Source organism: Xiphophorus couchianus, chromosome 4, assembly GCF_001444195.1.
Source record: "Xiphophorus couchianus chromosome 4, X_couchianus-1.0, whole genome shotgun sequence".
Classification (NCBI taxonomy): domain Eukaryota; kingdom Metazoa; phylum Chordata; class Actinopteri; order Cyprinodontiformes; family Poeciliidae; genus Xiphophorus; species Xiphophorus couchianus.
The window spans coordinates 5,569,180-5,594,751 of NC_040231.1; the positions used below are offsets into that span (position 1 = coordinate 5,569,180).

Genomic DNA, 25,572 nt, shown 5'->3' on the forward strand with positions numbered 1-25,572 from the left:
GAAGTCCTCCAGTGCCTAATGAAAGTATTCATACTGATTTACCTTTTATTTACATTTTGTCACATTATAATCATAGACTTAAATGTATTTTATTCATATTTTTATGATACACCAACACAAGGTGCATGATGTTGAAGAAGTCTCTTTAAAATTGTCTTTTTTACAAAATGAAATCTAAAGTGTGCCTGTCTATGTTTTCATTAATCCAGAAACACATTTTGTTGCAGTTGTAGCTGCAAGTCTTTTGTGTCTTGATCAGCATTTCATATGTAAAGGCAAAATTTTCTGTCCATCCGTCTTCACAAAATAGTTCAAGCTTAGACACATCAATACTATTTACAAATATCAACTTTCAAATCTGTCACAGATTCGGAATTAAATTGAGGTTTTGACAATGACTGGTTAATTCTAACAGAAATATGCGCTGATCTGATCCATTGTAGCACTGGTGAATGGCTAAGTGTTGTAGCTGTTGTCCTGCTGCAGGGTAAGTTTCCATCTTAGGCTCAAGTCTTCTGCAGCTTCTAATAGGTTTTCTTCCTGGACTGTCTTGTATTTACCTCCATCCATCTTCCCATTAACTTTGGCCAGATTCCTTGTCCCTGGTGAGTAAAAAGCTTTGCTGTACCATGATGCTTACATTACCATGTTTTACCATAGTCATGTCATGTTCAGACTAATAAACGACTAATAATATATGTTGCTAAATTATCATGGACCTTGGTTGTTTCTTTGATTAATGTGCTTCTTGCCATGTATGTCACTTAGATGACAAACATACTTGATGTCAATGTCTTGTACCCTTGCCACTAAGATATACTATTTACATTTTAATATGATGGATTCAACAGTGCTCAAAACTTGGAATATTGTTTTATAATGTAATACTACTTTAAACTTCACTCCATTTTTTTCTGATTTGTCTGGTGTGTTCTTCATCTTTATGAACATCTTTGTTTGCCAATGTTTGCTCAATTTTTCCCAACCAAAATGCTCATCTGTATAAATACACCTGCTGCGCTCTTCCCTCCGTTCACCTTGAACCAGCCACCAGCAAGTTCCAGGAGGAGAAAGGCTGTTGTACTCCAATTGTCGCACCAGTCAATTTAAGGATGCTTATTTGTTCCCCGAAAAATGATTAAAAAATAAAATAAAAATAAAAAAATAAAATGGCAAATTGGACGTTATGCTGCTAGCAACAACTCATAGGTGGAAGTGAGAATGCTGCCCAACACAAATAATGACCCAGCCGGAACACAGTGTGCTAAATAATTAAACATGATTTATCGAAGCTTTGAGGCAGATAAATATTCTTTGAGAAATTTTACTAATCAAGTAAGTCAAGGTACTCAAATCATTCGAGGAAACATTACAGCCCTAGTATCCATGAATGCAAACCCTAAGTGAACCCAGGTTGACCTTCATACCTAGGCAGATCTCCATCACTCCTCAGCAGTACCACTAACTGTGGCACAGAGCCATCCTTCTTGTAACATTTTTTGAAGGATGATTATTTTGAGCCCTGCGACAGACTGGCGACCTGTCCGGGGTGTACCCCGCCTCTCGCCCGGAACGTAGCTGGAGATAGGCACCAGCAACCCTCCCGACCCCATTAGGGACAAGGGTGAACAGAAAATGGATGGATGGATGGATGGATGATTATTTTGAAAGTATAACTTGAATAACATGAGTATATAAATAAGATTAATAGACAGTGTGCTTTTGCTTTATCGTACATTGGCTTCATATGCATTTGCTTTGTATTTATACTGTTTTAATAAGTAACTTTTAACAACCTATAAAAATGCACCAGATATTACACCTGATGAAGTTATTACTCAAGATTAATAGAAAAGTACAACAATGTACTTATTAGATCACCATCTGGCATTGTCAATTTTAAAAGTATACTCTTTGTGAACATTTTGTTTTATCTGTTTAAACGTTTTTACAAAGCTGTCAACATCACCAATCACTGTTTGGAAAAGGTCTCTCATATTTGCCCTGCACCAATATTAACTGCCTTCATATCTAAGGTCAGCAGCTGTCGATAATCCTCAGCAGCTATAAGTGATATATTCATCATGAAGGCAAGGAAGAACAGCAGGTGGCCCTGAATGAGTAAAATTCCTGACACCCTGCTCATCACTCATCACTTTCATATGGACATTAAAGGCAGCTACCATGGCCACTGGGGATAATCACAGCCACCTCTGTGTCTCGGTTAAATGACACCCTGGAGAAAGACATAACCCTTTCCAGCTAATGTGTCTATAAAACTAAAAACCCAACCATGTTCATAATTGAGCTTTTTCTTGTACTTCTCTGCTCTGAATACTGTTTTGACCGTATGATGTATATTTACGTGAAGACCATCTATTTCATTGCACAGTGAGAAAAATAAAACATGATGTGGAGAGGCTATTACTCCCCAGATGGTGAGTCCCCAGTTTATTTATAATAGTCTGAAACCCCAGTGACAGGAATGACTGTGGACTTGAAATATACAACACATTTAGAGCTGTGATTTTGTACCTGCCGATGGATGAAGACAACTGAGCCCAGGAGACGCCAGGTTCCTCCCTGCCTGTCAACATGCAGCATTCGCAGGATCTGCAGGAAGCGAATCCCTCTGGAAAAATGCAACACTTTTTACCTGCTGACAATATATGTTTGCCAAATACAAGTAGACATCCCAGTGCAGACAATAGAATGGAAGTAATAATAAATGTTACATAAAGTAAGCTGCTAATGAAATGCACTAAATGATTTTAAGGTTAGGGTCATGTGGAGGACAGCTGCCACTCTGACCTGGGGCTCTACATTGCCTTGCAAAGCTATTCCTACAACATAATCTTGCCCACAGTTTGTCAAGTTACAACCACAAACGTTTCAGTAATGATGTAGGATTTTATGTTATAGACCAATGTAAAGAAGAGCCAAATTGTAAAGTGAAAGGAAGGTTTTACCTGACACTCATTTTTTACAAGTAAAAATCTGAAAATTGTGGTGTATTTGTGTTCAGTTAACAGACAGGTCAGAGATAACATTCTGAAGACGTGCAAAGAATGTTTCGGTTTTAAAATAATAGCCCAGATTTCAAAGATCTTGCACAGCATTGTCAAATCCATCATCTTAAAAGAGTATGGCACAATTTCAAACCAAGTTGTTAGTTATAGACTTTAACTGAAAGACCAGACAAAACGACCAGCAGTTGAAAAGCCAATAAGAACAGTGGATGTAGCTCCACATGTCCATAGTTCAGGTGGAAGAATCTGTTGACAGTACAAATATTGGTCATGGATGCCACAAATCGGATTTTAAATTCAGAGTGGCAAGAAGAAAAGAGTTTTTGAAAGAAAACCGATAGAACTCCTGTTAGCAGCTTGAAATACTGTTTGACAAATAGAGGAAGCACAGCCAGGATGCAGAACACCAAGCACAGAGTGCTCTGCTCAGATTTTCTGGTTTTTATATGCTATATGAAGCAGAAAACAGACAATGCACATTGCCCTGAACACATCATCCCTACAATAAAACATGGTAGTGGCAGGATCATCCAGTGAGTAAGCTTTTCTTCAGAATAAACAAAGAAACTGATCAGATTGGAAGGCAGATCAAGCAAAATACAACAGTGGCAAGTTTTGAAATAATGGGAAAATACTTCAGACATGAATGCTAGATTATCTTCAAAGTATTAACTTTAAAGTATTGGGGAGCTGCATATAGTTGCATTCCAGACTGCTCAGATTTCTATTTGTTAACAGGCTTGTTCTTTTTCATTCACTTCACAAATATGTTACTTTGTGTTGATCTGTTGCATAAGAATCCTTTGAAATACTTTCCAGTATGTGGATGTAATCTGAAAAACCTGAAAAAGTTTTGGGGAAATGAATACTTTTGCAAGGCATGCCTGCACACAATAGGACTAAAATATTGACAAGTATGGTATAAATTAACATCGTAAATTTATACCTTGTTGATTTATACCAAAGTAGAAGAGAGTTTAGGGTCCTGGCTGGGACTCAAAACTGGGACTCTAAAGAGTTTATGTCTTACATTTTCTACCTGAACACACAGAATTACTTACCTTACAGCAGAGGTGGCGAAAACCTGGCCTTTCGAGCCCACTGACAACACAACTATTGAAGCAACAACCACTATCAGATCTGTGATAATGAAGCACATGAATCTCTGTTTAAATTTGGCATAGTTAGGGACATGAACATATTGGAGTTGTTCATCAATAAGACAATAGAGGTTTATTTTAGGATAGAAACATATTAGAAAAGGAAAACACTTGGGTTTTTTTAAATTCAAAGTAATTATATTAATCAGGTAAAATGTGAAGGTGTGAGTAATAATAATATTCACAGTGGCACATTTGAGAATGAGCACCTGGAGGCACAAATCTCAACAATAGAATCTAAACATAAGAAAATATTGCAATGACAGTTTTAATTTCATGCCGAATTTGTCTTAACTATCTCATTTTAGGAAGAGGCTCAGGCTACATTGCTGGTTATTGTTTAAAAATTGCAAGAGTGGGTGAGGAGTGACATGTCTGCTTGTGTGCATGGGTAGAGAAATACAAGTGTATGGGGATTGTGTTTTCACCTATAATAGATATTGGCTTCCTGGCAAAGCGTAGTCGGCCCCAGATGCCAACATATTTACTGCGGCAGCCTGCGGACCAAACGCGGACGAAATATTCCACACCGAAGAACACCACAAGGACGATCTCCTGTTAGACAAATGAGGCAGAGAGACAGAAGGACAGAAAAACAAACATCAGATGTTGTTACAGGTTACTTGGTGCAACAGCACCTGAACAGCCGTTCAGGGTTGTGCCTCCTTTGCTTTAAAACAAATATGCTTAAATTATAAATGTGAGTACTCTGCAAAGCTTTTCACAGTGTCTTAATCTTGTCAACACAATTAATTAAGGATTATTGATTCTCCCTCAGAAGAGACGCCATTCGTTAATGTTTCATTCGTGTCACCTCATTGATGAGTTCTGACTCGGCTGCAGTGCACTTGTGCCTGATTGATATGTGACTAAGACATACTTGTTCAAAGAATTTATCTGTATTGTGTTGTTTTTAAAGAAGGGTTCTTCAGATTGTTTTTCATCTGATTTTTCTATCAAATTATTACCGTTGAAGATTGTGATTTCCCGATGTAAACAAAGGCATAGATTTTTATAAAAGATGGATGGAGCAACAGAATATGACCTAATTATTGAGTATACCTCTGCAGATAAGCAATTTGTTTATGCTTAACTGGCACCAAATTATGGAATTGTCCTTTGATTCATCTGCTGTCTATATGTAGCTAATTCTGATTTACTGGTGCATAATATCTAGTGGCTGCTTGGTCATTTTTAAAGGTGACATCTATGGTTAGGTGCCATGGAAAAAGGCTTAGCACTGTATTTAAACAGTGCAAATATTTATATATATTGACAAATCAGGAACAAATTTATTTTGGAGCAACCTGTATAAAACAAGCAGGCCTAGTTCATATCTGGTAACATGCAACCTATTCCATTCAAACCAGTTATTCCAATTTCAATCCAATTAATTAAAGAATTCATAATATACACTCTAATTTGATCTAGTTCAGTTCTGGATCAACTTTTATCTGACCTGGATTGGTTTAGTTCTAATACTTAATAACAAGGCATATAAGTGTTAAACTATAAAATATCTTAACCTTGGCCATAGTTGATTAAGAGCTTTTATTGCATTGAGGACAAAATAATATTTGTAGTAATTGCACCTTATAGATAGTAACCTGCACATTCAAGGTAAGGAGAACACATTCACATTCTAAAACAAGATGGTTCTCTCACTAAGACTTCAAACTTAAAGTTACGCTCCCCAGACCCAATTTCTTCATTTTTGCGATACGTTAGAGAGCATTATTCTGCTCAAAAAATCCATGAAAATCTCTTTCAGTGTGAAGACCCAGACAGGTCTCTAGCTGTGCAGAAACATATGCAAAAATTGTGATGCCCTTATATGATTAACTTATTTGGTGATTTAAGCTGAAGAAGCTAACGTGTTGGATCAGATCACATGGGCCAGCTTTCTCTCCCTTTGTCAGGTCACCATTGTACCTTTGTTGAGCTACATTTGATACTGGACGCTACAGACTGGAAACACCTCACAAGATTTACCTTCTTGTTTTAGAATGTGTTTTGGTTTTGGAGCTGCTCTAACCAGCTATCTCTGGTTGGTCCTATTGGTCTAAGCAACGCTACGATATGTTAGTATCTAGGCCTGACCACACATTACTCTTGGACTTGAAGTAGAATATATAGGTTTTTTTCTTCTGTAGGCAAATGATTAACAAGATGTCCTAAACATTCAGGTGAATAATTTATCTGAGAAATTAAGATTACAGCGGCTTTCTGTTGTACAATCTTACTAACTGCATATTTCAAGTCCTTCCCAGATGACTTTATTGGATAGAAGTAACTTTCTAATCGCTGGTCTTCTCTCAAAACTATTGTCCAAAAGTCTTCACCTTGCTGATGCACACAGCTCCACCTGCTGCCAGTGCTGAGCAAGCTCTGCGTTGGTGGAAACATGATTCATTAGTGCCCTCTTCAGGTGGAAATTAATTATTCTGTTTGATGGACACTTAAAATCTTAAGCCCTTTCCCTACTGCAATTTAACATCTGATGTTGAACGTTTTGATATTTCTAGGAACTGTTTCTTTCAAGGAAATATTCTTTGCAACATTCCTGTCATATATTATAACACTTTGGTGCAAAACGGCAGATTTTCATTTTTTTCCTAAGCATAGCTAAAATAAAAGGATGATTGAAAATGACAAAAATTAAAAGACAAACCCCTGCATATCTTTCCCTAATTAGATTGGAAGGTTTTTTCAGTAATGGAAAAATATAGGTAGTCTGTCCTTTTTATTCAATAACAATGTTATGATTTTTTTTTTTAATCTTGCATAGAATGAACATGAATCTAATCATTCTACACAGTCTAAAAACTTAACCCACAAAGTTTGGAAAACATGTTTGTGTCACTTACAAATATTACTTCTATACTTCAATGTAATTCCACCTGTTCATTTTTTTTAAATTCATGGTGATTGAATACATTCAACACAACGGTCTTCAACTATTTTATTTTCATCCCAGTTTATCGCCACCTTACAATAAAGAAGGACCAAGACATGAGTCCAGTGAGTAGAAATTAATGATCTTTTGTAAAATGCAGTTTCATCCAGCTATGTCTTAATATTTGACAGCCATAAGGAAAAAGAACTGAGAGAAAGTCAATAGCCTCTTCGATTTCTTTTTTATGATGACACTATCTACAGCGTGAATGATGGGAGAACACTAAAGGGTTCTGACAAATGATGTTTCCATGTTGAACTGCACATTTTTCTCAGCAGTGTTCTTGGTAGTGCTTTCTTTATCAGAGTCAATGAATATAAAATAGCACCGTTTGAAAAGAAACTTGGATGAATAATATGTTTAATTGTACTCCCGGAAGCTAATGTTCAACCTACTGCTTCATTTTCTAATTTAATCACTGGTGGTTTTTACTTCGCGGTTGAAAAATAAGCTGCCTTTCCAAAGAAAAAGCAACAAACCAACAGTGAGGGATAAAAAATATGCACAAACCGTTTTAAGTGTTAAAGTCATGTATCATCTTCTTTTCAATTCATTCTAATGTGCTGATTGATTTTTTTCTCTTTTTTTATTAGTTAAAGTACAAATATAATTAAATTTTACAGATTTAAGTGAGTCAAAGGAAGCTAATGTGTAATCACAAATTGCCAAATTAGTCAGACCAAACAGTGACGTTTTAGCTGTATCTTCATCTGTATTTTATGAGGTTTTGTCCATAATTTAACACAGAAGGTACAGCAGGAAAATGTTCTGCAAGTGTGATGAGCAATATAGAGGAATACCTTTGAACTGGAAATGTTGCTCACAGCAGAAGAAAGACAAAGGCCAAATATTTTCTTTGCTTTCTTTGCAAGTTACGATTTAAAAGCAGCAGCTGTTTTTGAAAAAAAGGTTAGCAACTCAAAAATCTAAAACCCATTTATTAAATTAGTGACAAGATTTTAGATAGAACCAAAACACATACAACATCATTTAGTCATAATTGAAAGTCAAATTGTATATTTTAATAATGTAAGTTACTTCAGATTGTTTTGAAGTTTATTTTAGGCTTCCTGTGTATTTAACATCCTAATAGTTGCCATAGGAACCTATATCATTAAAGTTCCCCGTCTTATTTTATGGCAGTTTTATAGATATATGGGGAACTATGTTGCATAAAGACATGTCTGCTTTCCAAAATCATAAATTAAGATGTCGATATGAAATTGTCTTCAAGTGTGTTAAAGTAACAAACATAATCTCCACACAAACTGAGAAATAGGTGATCTAAGCTATGCGGCTAACTTTTGTAATGACTGAATTTCAACTCACATTGTGTTTCAATTGAAATTATTTTACAGCTGTGTGAAAAAAGTTAGCTTGAGGGGACATCTTGCTGAAAAGACTGTGAAGACTGACCCATTTATATGATTTCAGAGGAAATCTATTTGACAGATATACAACACTGGTGCCCAAGCTACACTAATGCCCTGTGAAGCCAGTTTCATAGATAATCGAGGAAGTTGGAGCGGAAGTCACTGCACATGTTTGCTGCAAGGAATCTAGTAGATTTTCTGACCTCGTTTTAATCACCATACCATCAGGGATGTGTTGTGTGTTCCTTTGTATTTTGGGCAAATCATAGTCTGATGTTCATCCACGGCAAAATATACAGCCATGCTAGTGATTTCACTGTAGTGATCAAGTTGGAATAAGTCGTGCAATTAAAAAAATCTCAAAGTCATGTATCATATTCTTTTCAATTCATTCTAATGTGCTGATTGATTTTTTTCTATTTTTTTATTAAAGTACAAATATAGTGCATTTAAGTTTGTGTTTGTGATTTGCTATATGTGGACATAAAATAAAGTTTTAGAATGTGCCAGAGAATTCTTCAGAATTCCATTAAAGGCAGATATTTGAGAATAAAGATATAACAATTAAAGAGACTAAAATCAATACATCTTTCTAACCTCTAAGTCACATAATGATCACAGGCCCACCTTTTACTGCTCCTGCTCTTCCTTTTCTCTCATTACAGAAGCCACAAGGAGAACAATAAATCTAGGATTCCTCCCAAAGTCATTTCCCCCACACAGAGTCTAAGTCCCAGGGTTCCTCACGGCAACATCTTTGACCCAAATCAATCATCATTTTACATGCAAACTTTGTTTATACTCCCACTTATGTAATTTCTTAGAAGACAAGGAAATCAGCAATGGGTAAAAAATATATCTTTATTACTAATTAAAATTTGCAGTGAAACATCTTATATCTCACCAAGGCATTGGGAGTATAGCTCAGAATTACAATTCACTGTGAAATTTGACTAATTTATTTAAATGGCCCATATTTTGCATCCTAAAAAGTGAAAAAAAAAATCTTTGGAGCAGACTGCCAAGCATCTGACCAAAGGCACATCAGCACATCAGCCAGAGCTGCATCTCAAAGCACAGGACAGTGTGGTCTCTGTTAACCTTGAGTGTGAAGGAAGAAAGAAGGAAGACAAAAAGAAAGGCTTATGTCGTAGAGGAGGAACGAATGAAAGGGGTGGGGGGTCAGAGAAAATCTCCCAACTAGAAAGCACCAAGTACTAAACAGTCCCCCTGGGTCAGAGAACAAAACAGATGAATGTCTGGGATTTCTAGAGGTTCAGTCGTAAATATTAATTATTCATTATCTGAGTCGAGAAGAAGAATAGGAAGATTAAACATCTCCTGAGGGGAAACCTAAGGTGGAAAATATTTTTGCAAAGGAAATGTCTTATTTCTCAATTGTGTGATAATGATAAAATTAACAATTCTTCATTTTAATTACAGATCCCATTCACACAATCACGCTTTACTGTTTTCCTGATGAAGCTGATAATATACTTCTAGGATCTGGCACTCTAATATAACAGCTCATGAAGCACTCGTTCTCGTCTCATCCAAATATTCTCAATCCAAGGTGAACTTGTCACGTGCAGCACTCTTCATTTCTACACAGAGCAAATCCTCAGCTCTTTTTTATTCCTTGAATGGGTTTTATTTCATCTGAGTTAGAGGGACTCCGCCACCACCCAACAATTCTCTGGCTGAGAAGATTGGGGTTAAGTTTATCCCTTTAAATATTGATTTTAGAGGAGTTGCGTTAGCTCTGTTAAGCCAGCAGGAAACACTGAAATTGTTTTTAAAAATCCGTTATGCAGTTCCATTTAAACAGTTTTATTTGAGTCACATTTTTGAACCTGTATGCAATAATATTACTTTTAAGGACATGAGATTTGACTTTTGTGATTTTTTTATATTAAGCATTTAACCAATTCATTGACAGATTTTATATTATTACAATTACCCAATCAATTTGCACCAACACAATTTGTAAGTTGATATTCTTCCTTCCAGATTAGCTTTAGATTTTGATTCATGCAGTGCAGTTGACAGACCTTCACACTCTAAGTGTGTATTTTTTGGCGCTGTATGCCATGGTATTTCAATAAGATGGAATGTTATGAATAGTTCATTTATTTCAATAGCTTATTGATTTACATGAAACACATCATATAGATTAATTGCACACTGATGTTTCCATGGCTTTATTTCCATTGATTTACAATGATTTTCCACATACAGTTAATGGGAAAAAAACATTTAATATTCAAATATTACCTATTAACAACCCAGTAACAGAAGTCCAAAATGAACTTAATCTTAGCTCAACTGAGCAAATAATACCTACAAAAACTAATACTGAAATTTACATCCAAGGAATAGGTAGTTATTATTTTTTGTGAGGAGTCAGTTTTCTACCTGCCACTGGCATACTCCACATTGGAATTTAGCTTTATTCAATCCCAAAGGAAGTGTTCATATTAACATCATATTCATCCACACATATTTTTTATTTAGTTGATTAATCCTATCCAGAGTGTAAAGCAGGATAAACTCCAAGCAATGAGAAGACAAACAACCGTCAACACATGCATAATGGCAATCTGAATAATCAAATAGTAGTCTTCGATTGTGGGTGGAAGCCGGAAAACCTCGAGAAAAGCCCACACATTTACAAACAAAAGATATAAATTCCACACTGAAAGGCAAGTTCTTTCACAGAATGTTAAAATCTCTGTCCTTGCAGAGATTTTAACATTCACCTTCAAGCTCTGCTTCAGGAGGGTTATTCTTTGCTCTACAACACAGCCTTACATAGCATTTAGTTAGAGGTGATGCTAATCATCTAGATGAAATTCACAAAGCTCGATGATAACGCTGATATTGGTGGATATGCAGATCGAAAGAAAATCCTTCTTTGATTTTATCACTGATTGAATCAAAAATAGCTACTATGTGCACTATCATCACTCCAGAGAAAATAAACTTGCTGAGCCAGTATAATATGTTCTTAATATGATGTTTTTGTCACCTTTGTTTTAAATGCCAATGATTACTGCTTTTTAGGGCATTTTTAACTTAGAGTATTCCATGTAAGTTGAGTTTATCACAGTTTGTAATGTTGTCAAAAATAGTTTAATACTCAGATGGAGATTGCACATGAAGGATTTGTTGCCAAGACAAAAGTGATATTTTTATGTTATGACTGTTGTGTTTTTAATGGTTATGGGTTGTTATTAGTAGCATCTTCATGTTTTGACATTGCATTTACATTACAGCCTTATCTTCATCCTCCTTTATGTTTCATTGGCACTTGACTTGCAGTTTCATCTTGCTGTATTTTTCTATTAGGAATGTCAAAATATTTGAATCTAAACTTACCATCCAGAAGAGAGTTGTGTAAGCCAGAGCTTGGAATTGGTCGATGGTAGAGAGGACACTGAGGATCAGACAGGCCAGAACTATGAGGAACCTGTATAGATCAAAGCAGAAAATGTCTTGATTGAAATGTTGTTTATGTTAGAAGTCACTTCCTATATTCCTGTGGGAGCTGAGTCTATAATTAAGCTGAACTGAACCTTCTACACCAATAAAAAACACTTCTCAAATCAAAGCTCTATGTTGCTTGCAGTCTGTCAGGCAAACATGAATCTCCTCAATCCCTGCTCATATTTATGTCAACGTTTCAGATTCTGATCAAAAGTGAAAAGCCTTAACTCAACTTTGGTGTTTAGTTCAAGTATCTGACAAAAAACTGATGAAACTGTTAGGAAAACTGTTAGGAAAAATAAGGAAAACTGAACTTTTAGAAAATGTATGCATTTAAATGCAATGAACATGCAGAATGTGTCGCATGTTAATATGCTGAATTTTACAACCCACTTACACTATCTCTAAGTACTAAATTACTCTTTGACCAAAATCCCTCTCGAGTTGAAAAGTGCTTCAAATGTGACAACAAAAAGATGTTCAAAACCCTTCAAGCTACTTATAAGAAAAAAAAATGCAATTCTTCAAGTAGAGGCTTGAAGCTGCTTTGACACTTCACCACAGAAAGAAGTAGCATCAATATAAATCCAGTTCTGACTCTTAGAGATTACAAATTTAGGGATGAACTGGATTTCACGAGTCTTTTATGAACATGTTTTTGAGATCTGAATAAAAAGAGCAGTTTGTTTTTGAAATTCAGATGTAGTAACTTGCAACCCAAAATAAAAGTCAGAATACAGTCTGCTACCCTGTGTATATCATTTTTCAGAGCTGTTCATAAAAGTCAATATGAGGGATCCTTTTCAATTCCAATCGAAGAAGAGTCGGGCAAGCAGGGTGAACTGCAATATAACTCACGAGCCCATCTCAACTTATCTCCTTGCTCTCATGTGTTTCAACCCATCAAGTAGGGCCAGAGTTCCTGTTTTCATTTCATTTGCTTCAGTTTTGTCTCTGTTATCACGGCTCAATTTGGATGAAGGTGTTTCAGCGGTTCAGCTATTTACCAGGTAAAATAGGAAATGAACTTTTTATGAAATTTTGCAGAAAGGATGACATTGAAGGAAGGACAAACTCATTATTCTGCTGGCAAGAGGTGGTGAGAAATGTGAGGATAAAAGCTTGAACGAAAGTGAATGAAATAGGAGATCGCGAATAAATCCAAAGGCTTGTTTTATACTTGTGATTCATTGACCTAAATAGAAAGCAGCATGCAGTTAACATGGAATTAGAAGTAAATGTGATTTGCATAATAGCCGACAAGAAACAATTTGCCAGATGCTTTTCTTCGTCTATTATTGACAAGAGTGTAAAAGAAATTACTGTAATGACATCATCAATTCTTTTTTTATACCCATCTAATCTTTGTCAAGGTCACAAGGAAGCTGGAGCCTATCCTAGCTTTAGGGTTTCCACACATCCCTTAAAATGTGGAATCATCCAATACTTAATGATGTGTGTCCCATATTTCTGAGTTATCATAAACACAGGATCTTCTTGGACATCATCTTTATCATATCAACACGTGGCGTAGCTAAATACCCTGACTTTTTAGATACACCTCACTTAGACTCTCTTTTGCCTTCAAAAGTGCCTGAATCCTTTATGGCACAGATTCAACAAAGTGTCAGAAGCATTCCACAGAGATTTTAGTACATATTGACTCGATAGCAAAATGCAGCAACTGCAGATTGGTTGCTTGCATATCCCTGATAGGAATGTTCTGTTTCACCACATTCCTAAGGTGTTCTATTGGATTGAGATTTGTTGACTGTGGATGTCATTGGAGTACAGTGAACTCACTGTCATGTTCAAGAAGCTGGCTTAAGGCCATATAAGCTTAGACGTGGAAGTAGTCATTAGAAAATTGTCTGATCTGTCTGACTTTTTAGGCAGACCTAAGAAGACACTGTTGCAGTAAACAATGCAACTAAAGAATTGATTCTTTGGTTAATTGACTGTGTTCTTCTAATTCTGAAACTAAACACAAAGGCAGATACATTATTTCCCAACATTAATTTACTAGTAAGTAATACTACCAGGTCATAATCACAAGCAGGTTTCTTTTTCACAAAGTAAAACAAATATGTGCAGTACATATTTGCAAAGTGGTTATATAATATATTTGCAATCTAATAGACTTCCCTGCCTTTTTAAATCTGCAGCAGTGAACTAGAAACATGCATCACTCAGCAATTACTTGACAGGTCAGAACTTTTTTAAATTTATTCTTACCCCCTTCCTCTTTGATCATTTCAATACCTGCTTTGTTTGTGGAATAAAAAAGGCTGGAATTTTAAGCATTGCATTGCATCTTATCTGCATATAATTAGTGCAATCATCTCTTAGAATCAAGGGTAGAAATTGAGCACATCACATTTTAAAAACAGAGGATGTAGTGTCTTGCTGTGTTGAAAAACCCCAAAAGAATTGATAAGGTAATTCTAAAAATAAAAACAAAATCTTCATGAACCCAAATTTCGACATAGAAAACGTAGCACAACCCAGAGTTTACTCCATGCTGCAGTCTTGGTAGTGTTAAACCCAAAAAAGAGATTACTAAGCTATGGTTGATATGGAAACAAACAAGTAAATTTACAGAATTGAACATGAGCGTGAATTTTTTATGTATAATTTTTGCTACTGTTTTAGTTGCTGCCTGTTTTAATACTTGGTCAAAATTGACCCTATTCAGTGTTTACAGTAAGCGTTGGACCTCTTGTAATCGTTGCTCCTTCAGACTGGGGTCTTAGGAAGTAACAGTTTTTAACATTATCTTCAGGCAAAATAAATCCTGTATGAATGAAACTCAGAGAAGAGTTTCATTGTAAAAAATGAAACACTCAGCCAGGTTTCACCCTGACGTAGCTAAAAAGCTATAAGCTAATGGAACATTATCAGATTCTGTGGATCATGTTACTTTCAGATGAATATCTCATACTGCTATAAGATTCAGGATTAATAAAGAGACTATGTAGATTGCCTCTTTGATCCCCATTACTCCTGTTAACCCATACAGTAGATAATGGTAATTTACTGAACAAGTAGAATAATCACCATCTCAATGAGTTGCTGCTCTCCAGAGCAGAGAACATGTGGCTGTTAAAACACTGCTGAGTTTGGAAATGATAACATTAACTAGATTTACTGCAGAGTCACTCTGTGTTATCACTGCAGAGCAGACGGACATGGATCCCATACATAACTGTGAGCATCCAAATTGTAACATTTACATTATCCTCTCAGTGCACCTGGATGATATCTGTGAGCGAACCTTAAAATGGTGACAGCTGCAGACTGAATCTTCACAATTAAGACTGAAATATCAAGGTAAAAAGTCACAAATGTCAAAATGCCTGGTGAATTACAGCGAGTCAAACCAAGGGAACAGCTTTAAGATGTGTGAAACGCCGTTAGTTGAAGGTATAGCTAAAATAAATTTCAGGAAATTGGCACCAAATAAGAAAAAGCAACAGAAAGGCTTAGAAAAGAAAACAATGGAAAAGACAATGAATTCAGAAAAGCTTCAATGCAGAACAATGGAGAAGTAGACAATTCAACTTTGTGTCCATCTCGTGACACATGGTGGTGATACTTCAAAGTCAAGGAATTTTACCCAACACCAATTTTTAACCTGTTTTTTTTTTTTTTTCATTTAAACACTTCCAATATGTCAAATTCAGAAAATGCATAAACCTTTGCAACTGTAATAGTGTATGCTTAAAGCAAAAAGTGATACTTGCATAAAGCATGACATTTTATGACATCAATAAGAATTTGGTCCTTTGTCTTGTCTTTGAAGATTTAAACTTTTACTAAAGAATCATAAGTAATCACAAAGTTAATCCTATTTGAGTAGACCTGATGGAAAGTATGTGTAGCAACAGTTTTGTTTGCACCACGAAGACCCTTATCACTTCTTGCTACTGCTTCCCGTTTATTGAAGTCCAGCCAGGAATCCAAATGCCCCCCCTCTGAGCCAACACATACACACACAGTCAAAAACGTGCACACCACACGTCAACACAGATAAAAGACCGAGGAGGGATCTGCTCAGGGCTGCTGGATAACACCACTAAAGCAGATGGTCCTGTCTGAAATGACTAAACATGGAGACAAAACAACACAGTAAAAATGACACTGGAGTCCCCTAAATTCTGTCCCCAGGATGTTGCATATGTAAATGAAAGTCTGTTTGTCTTCTGGAAAGTGAAAAGTAAAATAGCTGTGATAAATATTTAATCACTCGTCAATGCATGTTTGTGTCACTATATGTGTGACAGAAGGAGTGGAAAAAAAAGAGACTCAACAGCAGAAGGAAATCTCCAAATAGTCATTTTGATATGGCAATAGCTATTTTTTCAGTGAAGCCCTATCTAATTTATTTTATGTCATTTGCAATGACGATAAACATAAACAGTAAAACAATCCTGAGCTTTGATTGCTGCTTCACTATTTATTTAGCAAAGACTTTCTAACTTGTCTTTACCTCACCACTAACTGCTCCATCATACTACAATTCCTTTACCTCAAGGCCCTTAGAAAATACAGCCTCTGTCTCTTTTTAGTACCCAAGAGCTTGGTGTAGCAACGGACAAAATAATACATTGGCTCAGCAGCACAGGCTCCACTGAACTCTAAACAAAAGCTCAAAGCATTCCACTTATCTATTATTGATGGACAGGTTCACTTGCACTCTGTTGTACTATGTGTGTAGAAAAGCATAAAGTAAGAACTGGGAGTTACCCTACTGACTATGTCACTAGCTACTGTTATGTTTATTCCATCAAGAAATAATTACTAAATTGATTTAAGGCTGTAACATAGATGGTGTAAGTCTTTGTCAAATTATCAGTCCAAAGTGCAGTCAGTATGTAAATAATAGGCGAAAGAATGTTGTTATTGTGGTTCACTGAAAATGTGAGCATCTGTTGAATTAAATTGCAGATATTTTGGGGGTTAAGTTTGACAAGGTGTGGAACAGCTGGAGCACCTTGAATTTGAAAACAGAAAATCACACAATTGCAGTAAACAATAAAATAAAATACTAACAGTAAGTCAAAGTGTGTCTTTAATGAAGACGGATAACGCTTTGTGATCTCTTAGTCTTTTTGTTAAATCATTGATGCATGTCTGAACTTCCTCCCTCTGACTGTTTGTCAGAATAAGTGGTTTAGTTTAACAGAGCTGAGTCTGGAAAACACTTTGAGATATCCGTTTTCTTTTAACTCTCCCAGCTGACGCATCTACGCCCAGCATGTGGGGTGCATCCATGCTGCTGCTGACCAAAACATCCCATTTAGCTGTTTGTCACTCGCACAGAAACACAAAGAAAAAGTTTTGCTGAAACAAAAAGAGAACAAAATATGTATAACCATTCTATGTTGCAGTGTTGCAATGGATTTGATCTGTTCCATGAAGCTAAATATGTACTTGTACATATTTACATATTTTATGTACATATATTGTACATAAAACATGTTATTCATAATATTTACCATAATGGAACAGATCTAAAGCCCAAGGTATACTGTATCACCAAACCTTATCCAAGTGCAAACACATAAGAAACACTCTGATAAGGCTTTGGGTAACTTTGATGTTTGAGTTCTGGGTCAATGACAAGAGCATGGTTGTTCATAGCTGCTGTTCAATCAAATATTTGCAAAACAAAGTTCTGTACTGAGCCCCAGATACCTGCAGGAAGATTTCATATCACAAAACTGTATGCTGATCAGTCACACTCAGAATGTCCAGTACCTCTGATTATGATCTAGCTACAATTTATATAATAAGTATTTGCACAGTGCCTTGCTAAAATGTTTTTACCATTTGAACTTTACCACATTTTTATCACAAAATATTCTCAGACTCTATGCAACTTCAGTGTATTTTATTGGAATTTTAAAAGATACACATGCAAATTAGTCTACAATTGGGATGTAAATCGAAAGTTATGCAATGCCTCAAAATGGTTTTACTAATAAAAACAAAAATGAAGAATACAGTGAAATCCTGAGAGAAATGTTCAAGTACGGGAATAACTTTAGAATGGGACAGAGGTTTACCTTTTAGCAGAACAACCACCTTAAACATATAACTATAACAGCAAATAACTTTAGATAGGAACATGTTCATATTCAGAATGGCTTAGTCAAAGTCCACATCCCATCCAGTTGAGAAGCCATTCAAAATTTATGTTTCCAGATATTCTAAATCTGTTTAAATAAACTTCAACTATATTGCAAAGAAGAAAGGGTAACAATTTATTCTAGACCTATGCAAAGCAGGGAGTTTCATAAAATAAGTTAAAAGACTTGAATTTTTATTGTTGAAATGGGACTCTAAATAATATTGATTCAAATGCATGCTATACTTTATTCATAAAAAACCTTTTAAGAACCACGTGTCTCCATATTTCTTTATATATTTATCTTATTATTTTACAGTTATACAGTATTTTGTGTTGAGCTATCATATAAAATTCCAAAAAGATGTATTAAAGTTTGAGGTGAGAAATTGACAAAATGTGGAAAAGTTCAAGATATATAAATGCTTTTGCAAGGTCCCACATGAGGTTTCATATGTTTCCACAGAAAATGTGAATTCAATTGTATTGTCCCTCAATCCAAAGCTGCATTTTCCCGTAATGTCAATTGAAGGGGCCATGAAATATATCCTTTATTTAACTCTGACCTTGTTTCTATCCACAGCCGGCTAACACAAACACATTTGGAAATATGAGACGTAAAAATCAGCCATGTAGACCTTCCATCACCACTTTTAGCACAAATGTGCAATTTCATGCTACAACCTGCTGCATCACTCTCACCAACCTTTTACAGTCTCTCACACTGCTAAGCGTCTACAATCAATACAAAAGCCATTGACATCATATTTGTTTTAGGGGGTGCAGGGAAAGGCCAATTTCATTAAACCCTTAGGCCAATAAAGTCATAACATTAGTGAAACAAGAACCTTCCAGTAACATGGCAAAGAATGCTGTGATGAAGACAGTAGATGAGCTGCAGCAAATAAAAACATTGGACCCCAATAATGTAATTAAACTAGTCAGTAAGCACAGTTTTTCTAAACATAAGCAGATTATACAAACACAGAATTGAAAACTGACAACTATACGCAACAAAAGCAGGAAGATTGTTTCTCAAGAAATATCATTTAAAAATCCAGTAATTCAAGGTCTCTCTTGAACAAAGACAGTGTTTAACCATATAATTCTCTTACTGAAATGCTCTGTGAACTTGCCGTTTAAATATGCTGGAGTTGCATTGCGTTTGCTCATGTTCCCTTTGAGTCACTCAGATTCTAACCCGCTCCGACAGGCCGCGTTCCTCTGTGTCCCCACCGACACCAGAGGGTCACAGGGTAGCAGGGCGAGACCGGGCCGCTGCCTCCTCCACAGCATGCACCCTGCCAAGTTTAGCTGCCCGCTATCAGTGCCAGCAAGCAGGGATGGACAGCACACATGGGGGTGAGCTAGAAAACCATATCCGACATTCCAAAACCTCTGGCTGGTTATCATCAAATGCATCCAGTTTAAAGCTTGTGAGTTTCATGGAAGTGGATTGCATCAATTCAAAACATAAACAGTGATTTTACTTGATATTTCATCTTTGATGTGCAGAAACTAGAAAGAAAAAAAAATAACATTGCATCTGGCAGGAGAGATTATGTGTGTTTTTTAAAGGATCTCTGAATACAATGCAGTAAATCCTCAATGCATCTCTGGATAATTAAATACAGATTGGTGCTTAGACAAAAAACATGTTTCCAAATTAAAAATATATGTAATAGTGTCATCTCAGTGCCCCCAACGTTTAATACATTTTAATGGATCACATTTATTTTCAGCCTAGTCCTTACATCCTTCCCAGTGGAAACTGGAGATGCATGGCTATCTGATCACCATCTTCCTTAAATTCAAAAGATTAACAGCTCTTTGTTGTAAGACCTTCCAATGCCACACTTTGCAAGTGCAACTAACTCCCTGTTTAATTTGAATCTGTTTGTAATAATCCCACGAAATACCCCGCGGATCCAGAAGCTTATAGATAAAGAAGGTTTTGAAGAAAACACTTACACCGTGAAGTGATACATGAAGCACTTCCAGCCAGTCGGCCTTTCCAGAAAGTTATACACTCGTCCCTGGACGTAGGCGCGGGTAACAGCTGGGCGAACCTCGGTGCTGTACACCGACATCCGCACAGACATCCGGGGATGAGACAGGTAGGGGTCCAGGTGACCAGGGGGAGCTTCAACACGGGAGCTGCCTTCTCCTTGTATTGTGTCGTTGCTCCCCGCAGCTGTTCCTGATTCATGCCCATTGAATGCGGTTTCCGAGAGCTCCAAATCCGGTGGTCTCTTTCCACGTGCCACTCCTGAAAACTTCCTGGAGTTCTTCGTGTTCTCCCGCCCGGGAGTAGAAGAAGTAGACATCTCGATCTTCTTTCTTTCTTCTATAGCTTAACTTTTTCACAGTTTTTTTTTTTCCGGTCACTGAGTTAAAATGACAAATGTTTGCTCATGTGCGCACACCTTCTGTTGCGCGCCTGATCGCACCAAGACGCATAAAACTAGAGGAGGCTATAAACTCTGTTATTAATGCTCTAGATCACAAGGACGTTTTTTTCTCTTCCTGGAAATAACTTCCCAGTTCTCTGGGTTGTTCAGGAAATGACAGGTCCCAGACTTGAATGGGTGTCCCTTACCTCTTTAGAGCGCTTATCAGCCCGGAGTTCTGTCACCAGGCGGTGCGCTATGAGCCGCCAGCTGTTCGGTCATTTACCAACTGTATGGCTGTACTGTTGAAAAGCAATGCAGAGGATGAACTCTGACCTCTCCAAAGAATAAGCATGAAATACTTCACTTTCCTCCCAAAGTGTAGACCTTTTTTATACGATGTTTGTAGTAGGCTAAATAAATGAACATTTCAAATTTGCTATTGAACTCAGATTTTTGTAGAGTTAAATAAACTGGCAAGACTTTTGTAAAATCCCTTAACCTCACTTTAGATATAATTTGTCACCTCTAAAACAGCTTGATATGGTCAACTTTCATATTTGTTGTATTTAGTTGTAGATCATTATTTGATCATCCTTCCAAACCTAATCTTTCAGGAACACATTCCTCTGCTGACATCACAGAGGGAACAAGGCAACTAACCATTGTTTTATTTTTGTCATGAATTGCAGTGGTGTGAGGTGGTGAGGTAGACGCCAGGAGATCCAGGTAAGTGAAATAAAGAATATTTAATGACAGAACTAATCCAGAAATGTAGTCCAACAACCAAGGCAGCACTGCAGAGCGGAAACCAGGGCTCTTCACAGGTAGCGACAAGGAGAAATGAATGGACTGACACAACATCAGACAAGACGCCAAACGAGACGAGGACCCGACAAAGACACAGACACACAGGTGACACTAAATATACAGGAGGTAATCAGGGAACTAGAAACACCTGGGAACTAATCAAAGGGAGACAGGACAACACGGAGACACAGATACACAGGAAACTCAAAATAAAAACACAAATCCTGACAATTTTTTCAATTTTTTCTTATTTATTCACATGTTTTTGATTAAATTTCTTCTTCAAATGTGTTAAGTTCTAAACCCCATGGCTGCAACAAGCATTCATTCTGCATTTAAGAACCAGTCATGGATTTCATGAAGATTTTGCAGCAATAACATGGAAATGTTTTTTTTGTTTTTTTTATAAGAAGAAAGACTAGAGGACACTGGAATGCCTATATTTCCTTCATCATTAGATCTTTAGCGATAATTTGTAGCCAATTGGTTGTGAAAATAATAGGGCCTGACTAATGTCTTTCATTTAGATACATTCTGAAGTCCTAACAATGTTTCATACATTGTTAGGATTGTACTAGAGTTTGGGGAAATTGAATACTACAGGCAGCAAATCTGGATGTCCACTGATTTTTTTTTTCCAGTATCTGTGATGTTTATATTTAGCTTGCTACTACATGCTACCACATATACTGTATATCTTAATCCTATTGATAAACCTTTCTTTCCTCATCATCACTGTAGTTTTATGAGAATCCTTAATGTTCCCAAATAGTATTTGTCCTTAGACATAGTGAGGAGTCCTCTCTGTGTAGCTCTGCACCAAAATATTCTGCATGTATTCAGGTTTAAAACAACTCATTATTTATTCAGTATGCATGCATACAGAACCTATGCACTTTAGGTTCTGTATATTTAGTGAAAACATGTCTAGTGTTACAACTTCAATTTCTGTTCAGTGGTTTTCCGATTAACAACTATGAGTTAAATTTTCTCAAAAACTTCAGAACTATGAAACAGCTCTTAAGTTAAAGTTTTTGACATGGTTAAAAGACTATTGTAGATTTAGTTTCCATCTCCGAATCTTTCACCTATGGAATTCACAACTAAAGTTGCAAATAAGCAGGAAGATCATGGTGGTCACAAATGTACAAAGAATTCCATCTACATGGCTATGACTTATCATTTTATCACATTTCCTCTTCTTAGCCTGGCTCACATTCAAAAGCAAAAAAAAAAACAAATAAACAAAAATGGAAAGAAAATCTTCAGTTATCAGAAAAGTTAAAAAATGTGATCCTATTTTGAGCTAAGTTAATGTTATATATCATTGGTTGTCCCAGTTTGCAGATTTATTTGCCAGATAACAATATTGATAGGCAAAAACCCATTGAGGTAAGTTTATCAAGGTTATTGTGTGGATTTCTTCCACTGTGACCTTGGCTCAGGTAGTCTAACGGAGAGGAAACAAGCTCCTCTGGAGCACATTTTAATAGGAGTCGAGTGTCGTCTATGTGATGACAGGATCTGTTGCCAGGTAAGTATTAAGCACCACACATATGGACTTTTGCAGCAGGATGCCTTCCCTATCATTTGAGATTTTGTCTGTTGTACAGAAAGGGCATTGGTCTTGAAAGTCACCATTTCTATCACAGCTAAATGATAGAGAAAAGGGAAAAGCTACAATGGTCATCTGGTCAGGGATTAAAAACTGGAATCTCATCCAATGATCTATAAGCCCACTTGAAAGGTAAAAAGTGTCACATTTCTTTTAAAATAAAAAAAATCTACAAGAATATTGAGTCAGGGTTTAAAAACATTATTATTTGGTAGGGCCGTTGCCATAGTGAGCACAAAATAAATGTTTTTAACTGTGCAGTTTCTATTCACATTTTATCCAATATTTGGTTTTGAGTTTAATACATCCAGGAGAGAAATGCAGATATCATTTTTTCTTGTTACAGCTTATTCTGGGGGATCCAAACACCGTCCCAAGCCAAAAACAAGAGACAGATGAAGATTTGTTTTTCCTGTTCCAGGTCTTTTCTCAGTGGGACAAGCTTGGAAAACCTCCAAATGGAAATATCCTGAGTCAATGCCCGAAACACCTCAACTGACTCCTTTTGATGAGAACGAGCTCATGCTCTATGCCAAACCTCCTGCATGACAAAGAAGAGGTCCCTTTCAGAAATACCATCCTCAAAAAGACACATAGCCACAAATCCCCTTTTGCAGATCTTTTTTTATTCATATTATACAGGATGATCTGGTGAGTTCACTAGCCCTGTGTGTTTGCAGATCATTCCCATGGGATGAACCGAAGGGTCATAATCTGCAGTTGAGCAGCATTCACCTGAGTAATATACTGTATATTCAATCAATGTTGGGCATTTCACTGTTTTATTTTTATCCACATCAAGATCTTTTGATCAATGTATTAATGAGATCAGATGAACACTGGATGGTCATCTGACATGTCTTGTTTGCACCCATGGGCTGTGCTGCTATTGCAGACTTTGCTTTGTCACTACACCACTCTTTTTCCTCTTCTTCCTGTCTTAGCCTTACAGCTCACAGTTGTTATGGGTGTGGAACAACTTCCTTCCACTCATGGTGAAACAAAAATATGTTATTGAGGATTCACTTTGATCCCCTTATTCTGTATCTGATCCTTTCAGTTGATTGTGAGACACAAAGTACACAGATATACAGTGAATGAAGAGTATGATGTGAAAGGTTTTTTATGCTTACACCAGCCAGCCTCTGCATTTTGTGTACTGAATAGAGGTACTCATGTACAATCATAGAGTCAGACATTTGTGGGACCTTGCCAGTGAGCACCTGGTGGTTGGGCTTTGGTTCTTGGGAGATGGCCAGGCTCAGCCTAAAAAGACAACAGGAGGCTTCTAATTGGTCCTGTCCTTCACCGAGAGGGGAATTGCATTTGGGTATCATTGGAGCCTGGTGCCAGGTCAGGCCTCGACCAGGGCCATTTGTATAATTATACTAACATTTTCTATTCTTCTTATTTCTTTCCTCTCTGGTAGATTGTAACATTCTTAAGATGCTTTTGTATTTAAGATTCTTAAGCTTTATTTTGTTTACACCATCACTCTTATTTGTTTGAGTTTGCACTACACCTTTGCAGTAGAGATGGGCTATGCTTTTCACCTTCCTAAAGGACACAAGGAGCTGGAAATGTGATATTAACTTGTATTTGCACTGTGTGGTTCAGGTGATATTATGGGATTCCATATGCCAGCTGAGACTGCAGCTCCTAACTTAGTTTAGGAAGTAAAAAAAAGAAGAAAACAACCACAGAAACAACAAGAGTAGCATCATTTTAAACAACAAAAACAGTACAAATATTAAAGCACAATTTCTATTTATGTTATCTAATTTGAATAATTTCTTTTTAATAATTATTTTCATTTACTAACATGCACCATGTAGAAATGTTTTATTATATTCAGAGTAAAGAGTCTTTCTAAACAGTCTCTATCCAAATGTTCAGTACAGCCAATAGAAATTAGCCATGGGATCTCAAATTTTATTGTGCCTGTATTTCTGAGTAATGGAAACACATTAAGGAAATGGGATCTATCCTTCTATGGCCATACAAACAAAGTACCAGTGACTAAGCCTATTCATGTAAAGCTATAACTAATAAAGCTGAGATATATGATGTGCAAAGATGGGGTTTTACTGTAGATTATTTATTTTGTCATATAACCCAGTTAATAATGATAGGGTCTCAATCATGTGCATCACAAAATTCACTCTGTTGTGCTTCAGTGGCCTTGTTCAGTAGCTGTTTTCTTTTAACTCTCCTTTTCTACACCAGAAGTGACAAGACTATTCGTTTCCAAAGACTTTCCTGAATGCAGCTTGAAACTGTTCTCGCTTTTGCTTGAATCTAAAGCGCAGAGCTGTTGTATCCTTTGCAACCCTCATTCAGTGTGCAGAATCCCCAGGCTAAAAACACATTAGAAACCTGAAAACAAAGAGTCAGCCTTCATTGATTTCCATTTGAGCCTGATGAAACAATATTGCAATACTGTACAACTTTATCCTGCTTTGACCTGCATGAGATTGGAAATTAAGAAATGATTTTTTTCTGCTGTTAGTCTGTGTTACATTCATGTGACCAGCCTGTCACTACCAGTCCTGAAAGAACACAACTGTTCTGAGTACTCCACTGATGTTTCAATCCAGTTTGATTGTTTATCAAATTATATATT

At 36.5% G+C, this 25,572-nt stretch overlaps 1 protein-coding gene across 1 annotated transcript in view; it reads right to left on the minus strand.

Annotated features, from left to right (window-relative positions):
- The window catches only part of kcnq1.1 (potassium voltage-gated channel, KQT-like subfamily, member 1.1), a 45,853-nt gene extending 25,082 nt beyond the window's left edge, over positions 1-20,771 (minus strand). Inside the window, exons 1-5 of the mRNA XM_028013905.1 lie at positions 20,106-20,771; positions 11,897-11,987; positions 4,618-4,744; positions 4,091-4,169; positions 2,536-2,632 (exon numbers count right to left, since the gene is read on the minus strand). Of these exons, the coding sequence (XP_027869706.1) occupies positions 2,536-2,632; positions 4,091-4,169; positions 4,618-4,744; positions 11,897-11,987; positions 20,106-20,461 (750 nt within the window). The 5' untranslated portion in view covers positions 20,462-20,771. The remainder of the gene's footprint in view (positions 1-2,535; positions 2,633-4,090; positions 4,170-4,617; positions 4,745-11,896; positions 11,988-20,105) is intronic.
- Between the last annotated feature and the right edge of the window lie 4,801 nt (positions 20,772-25,572).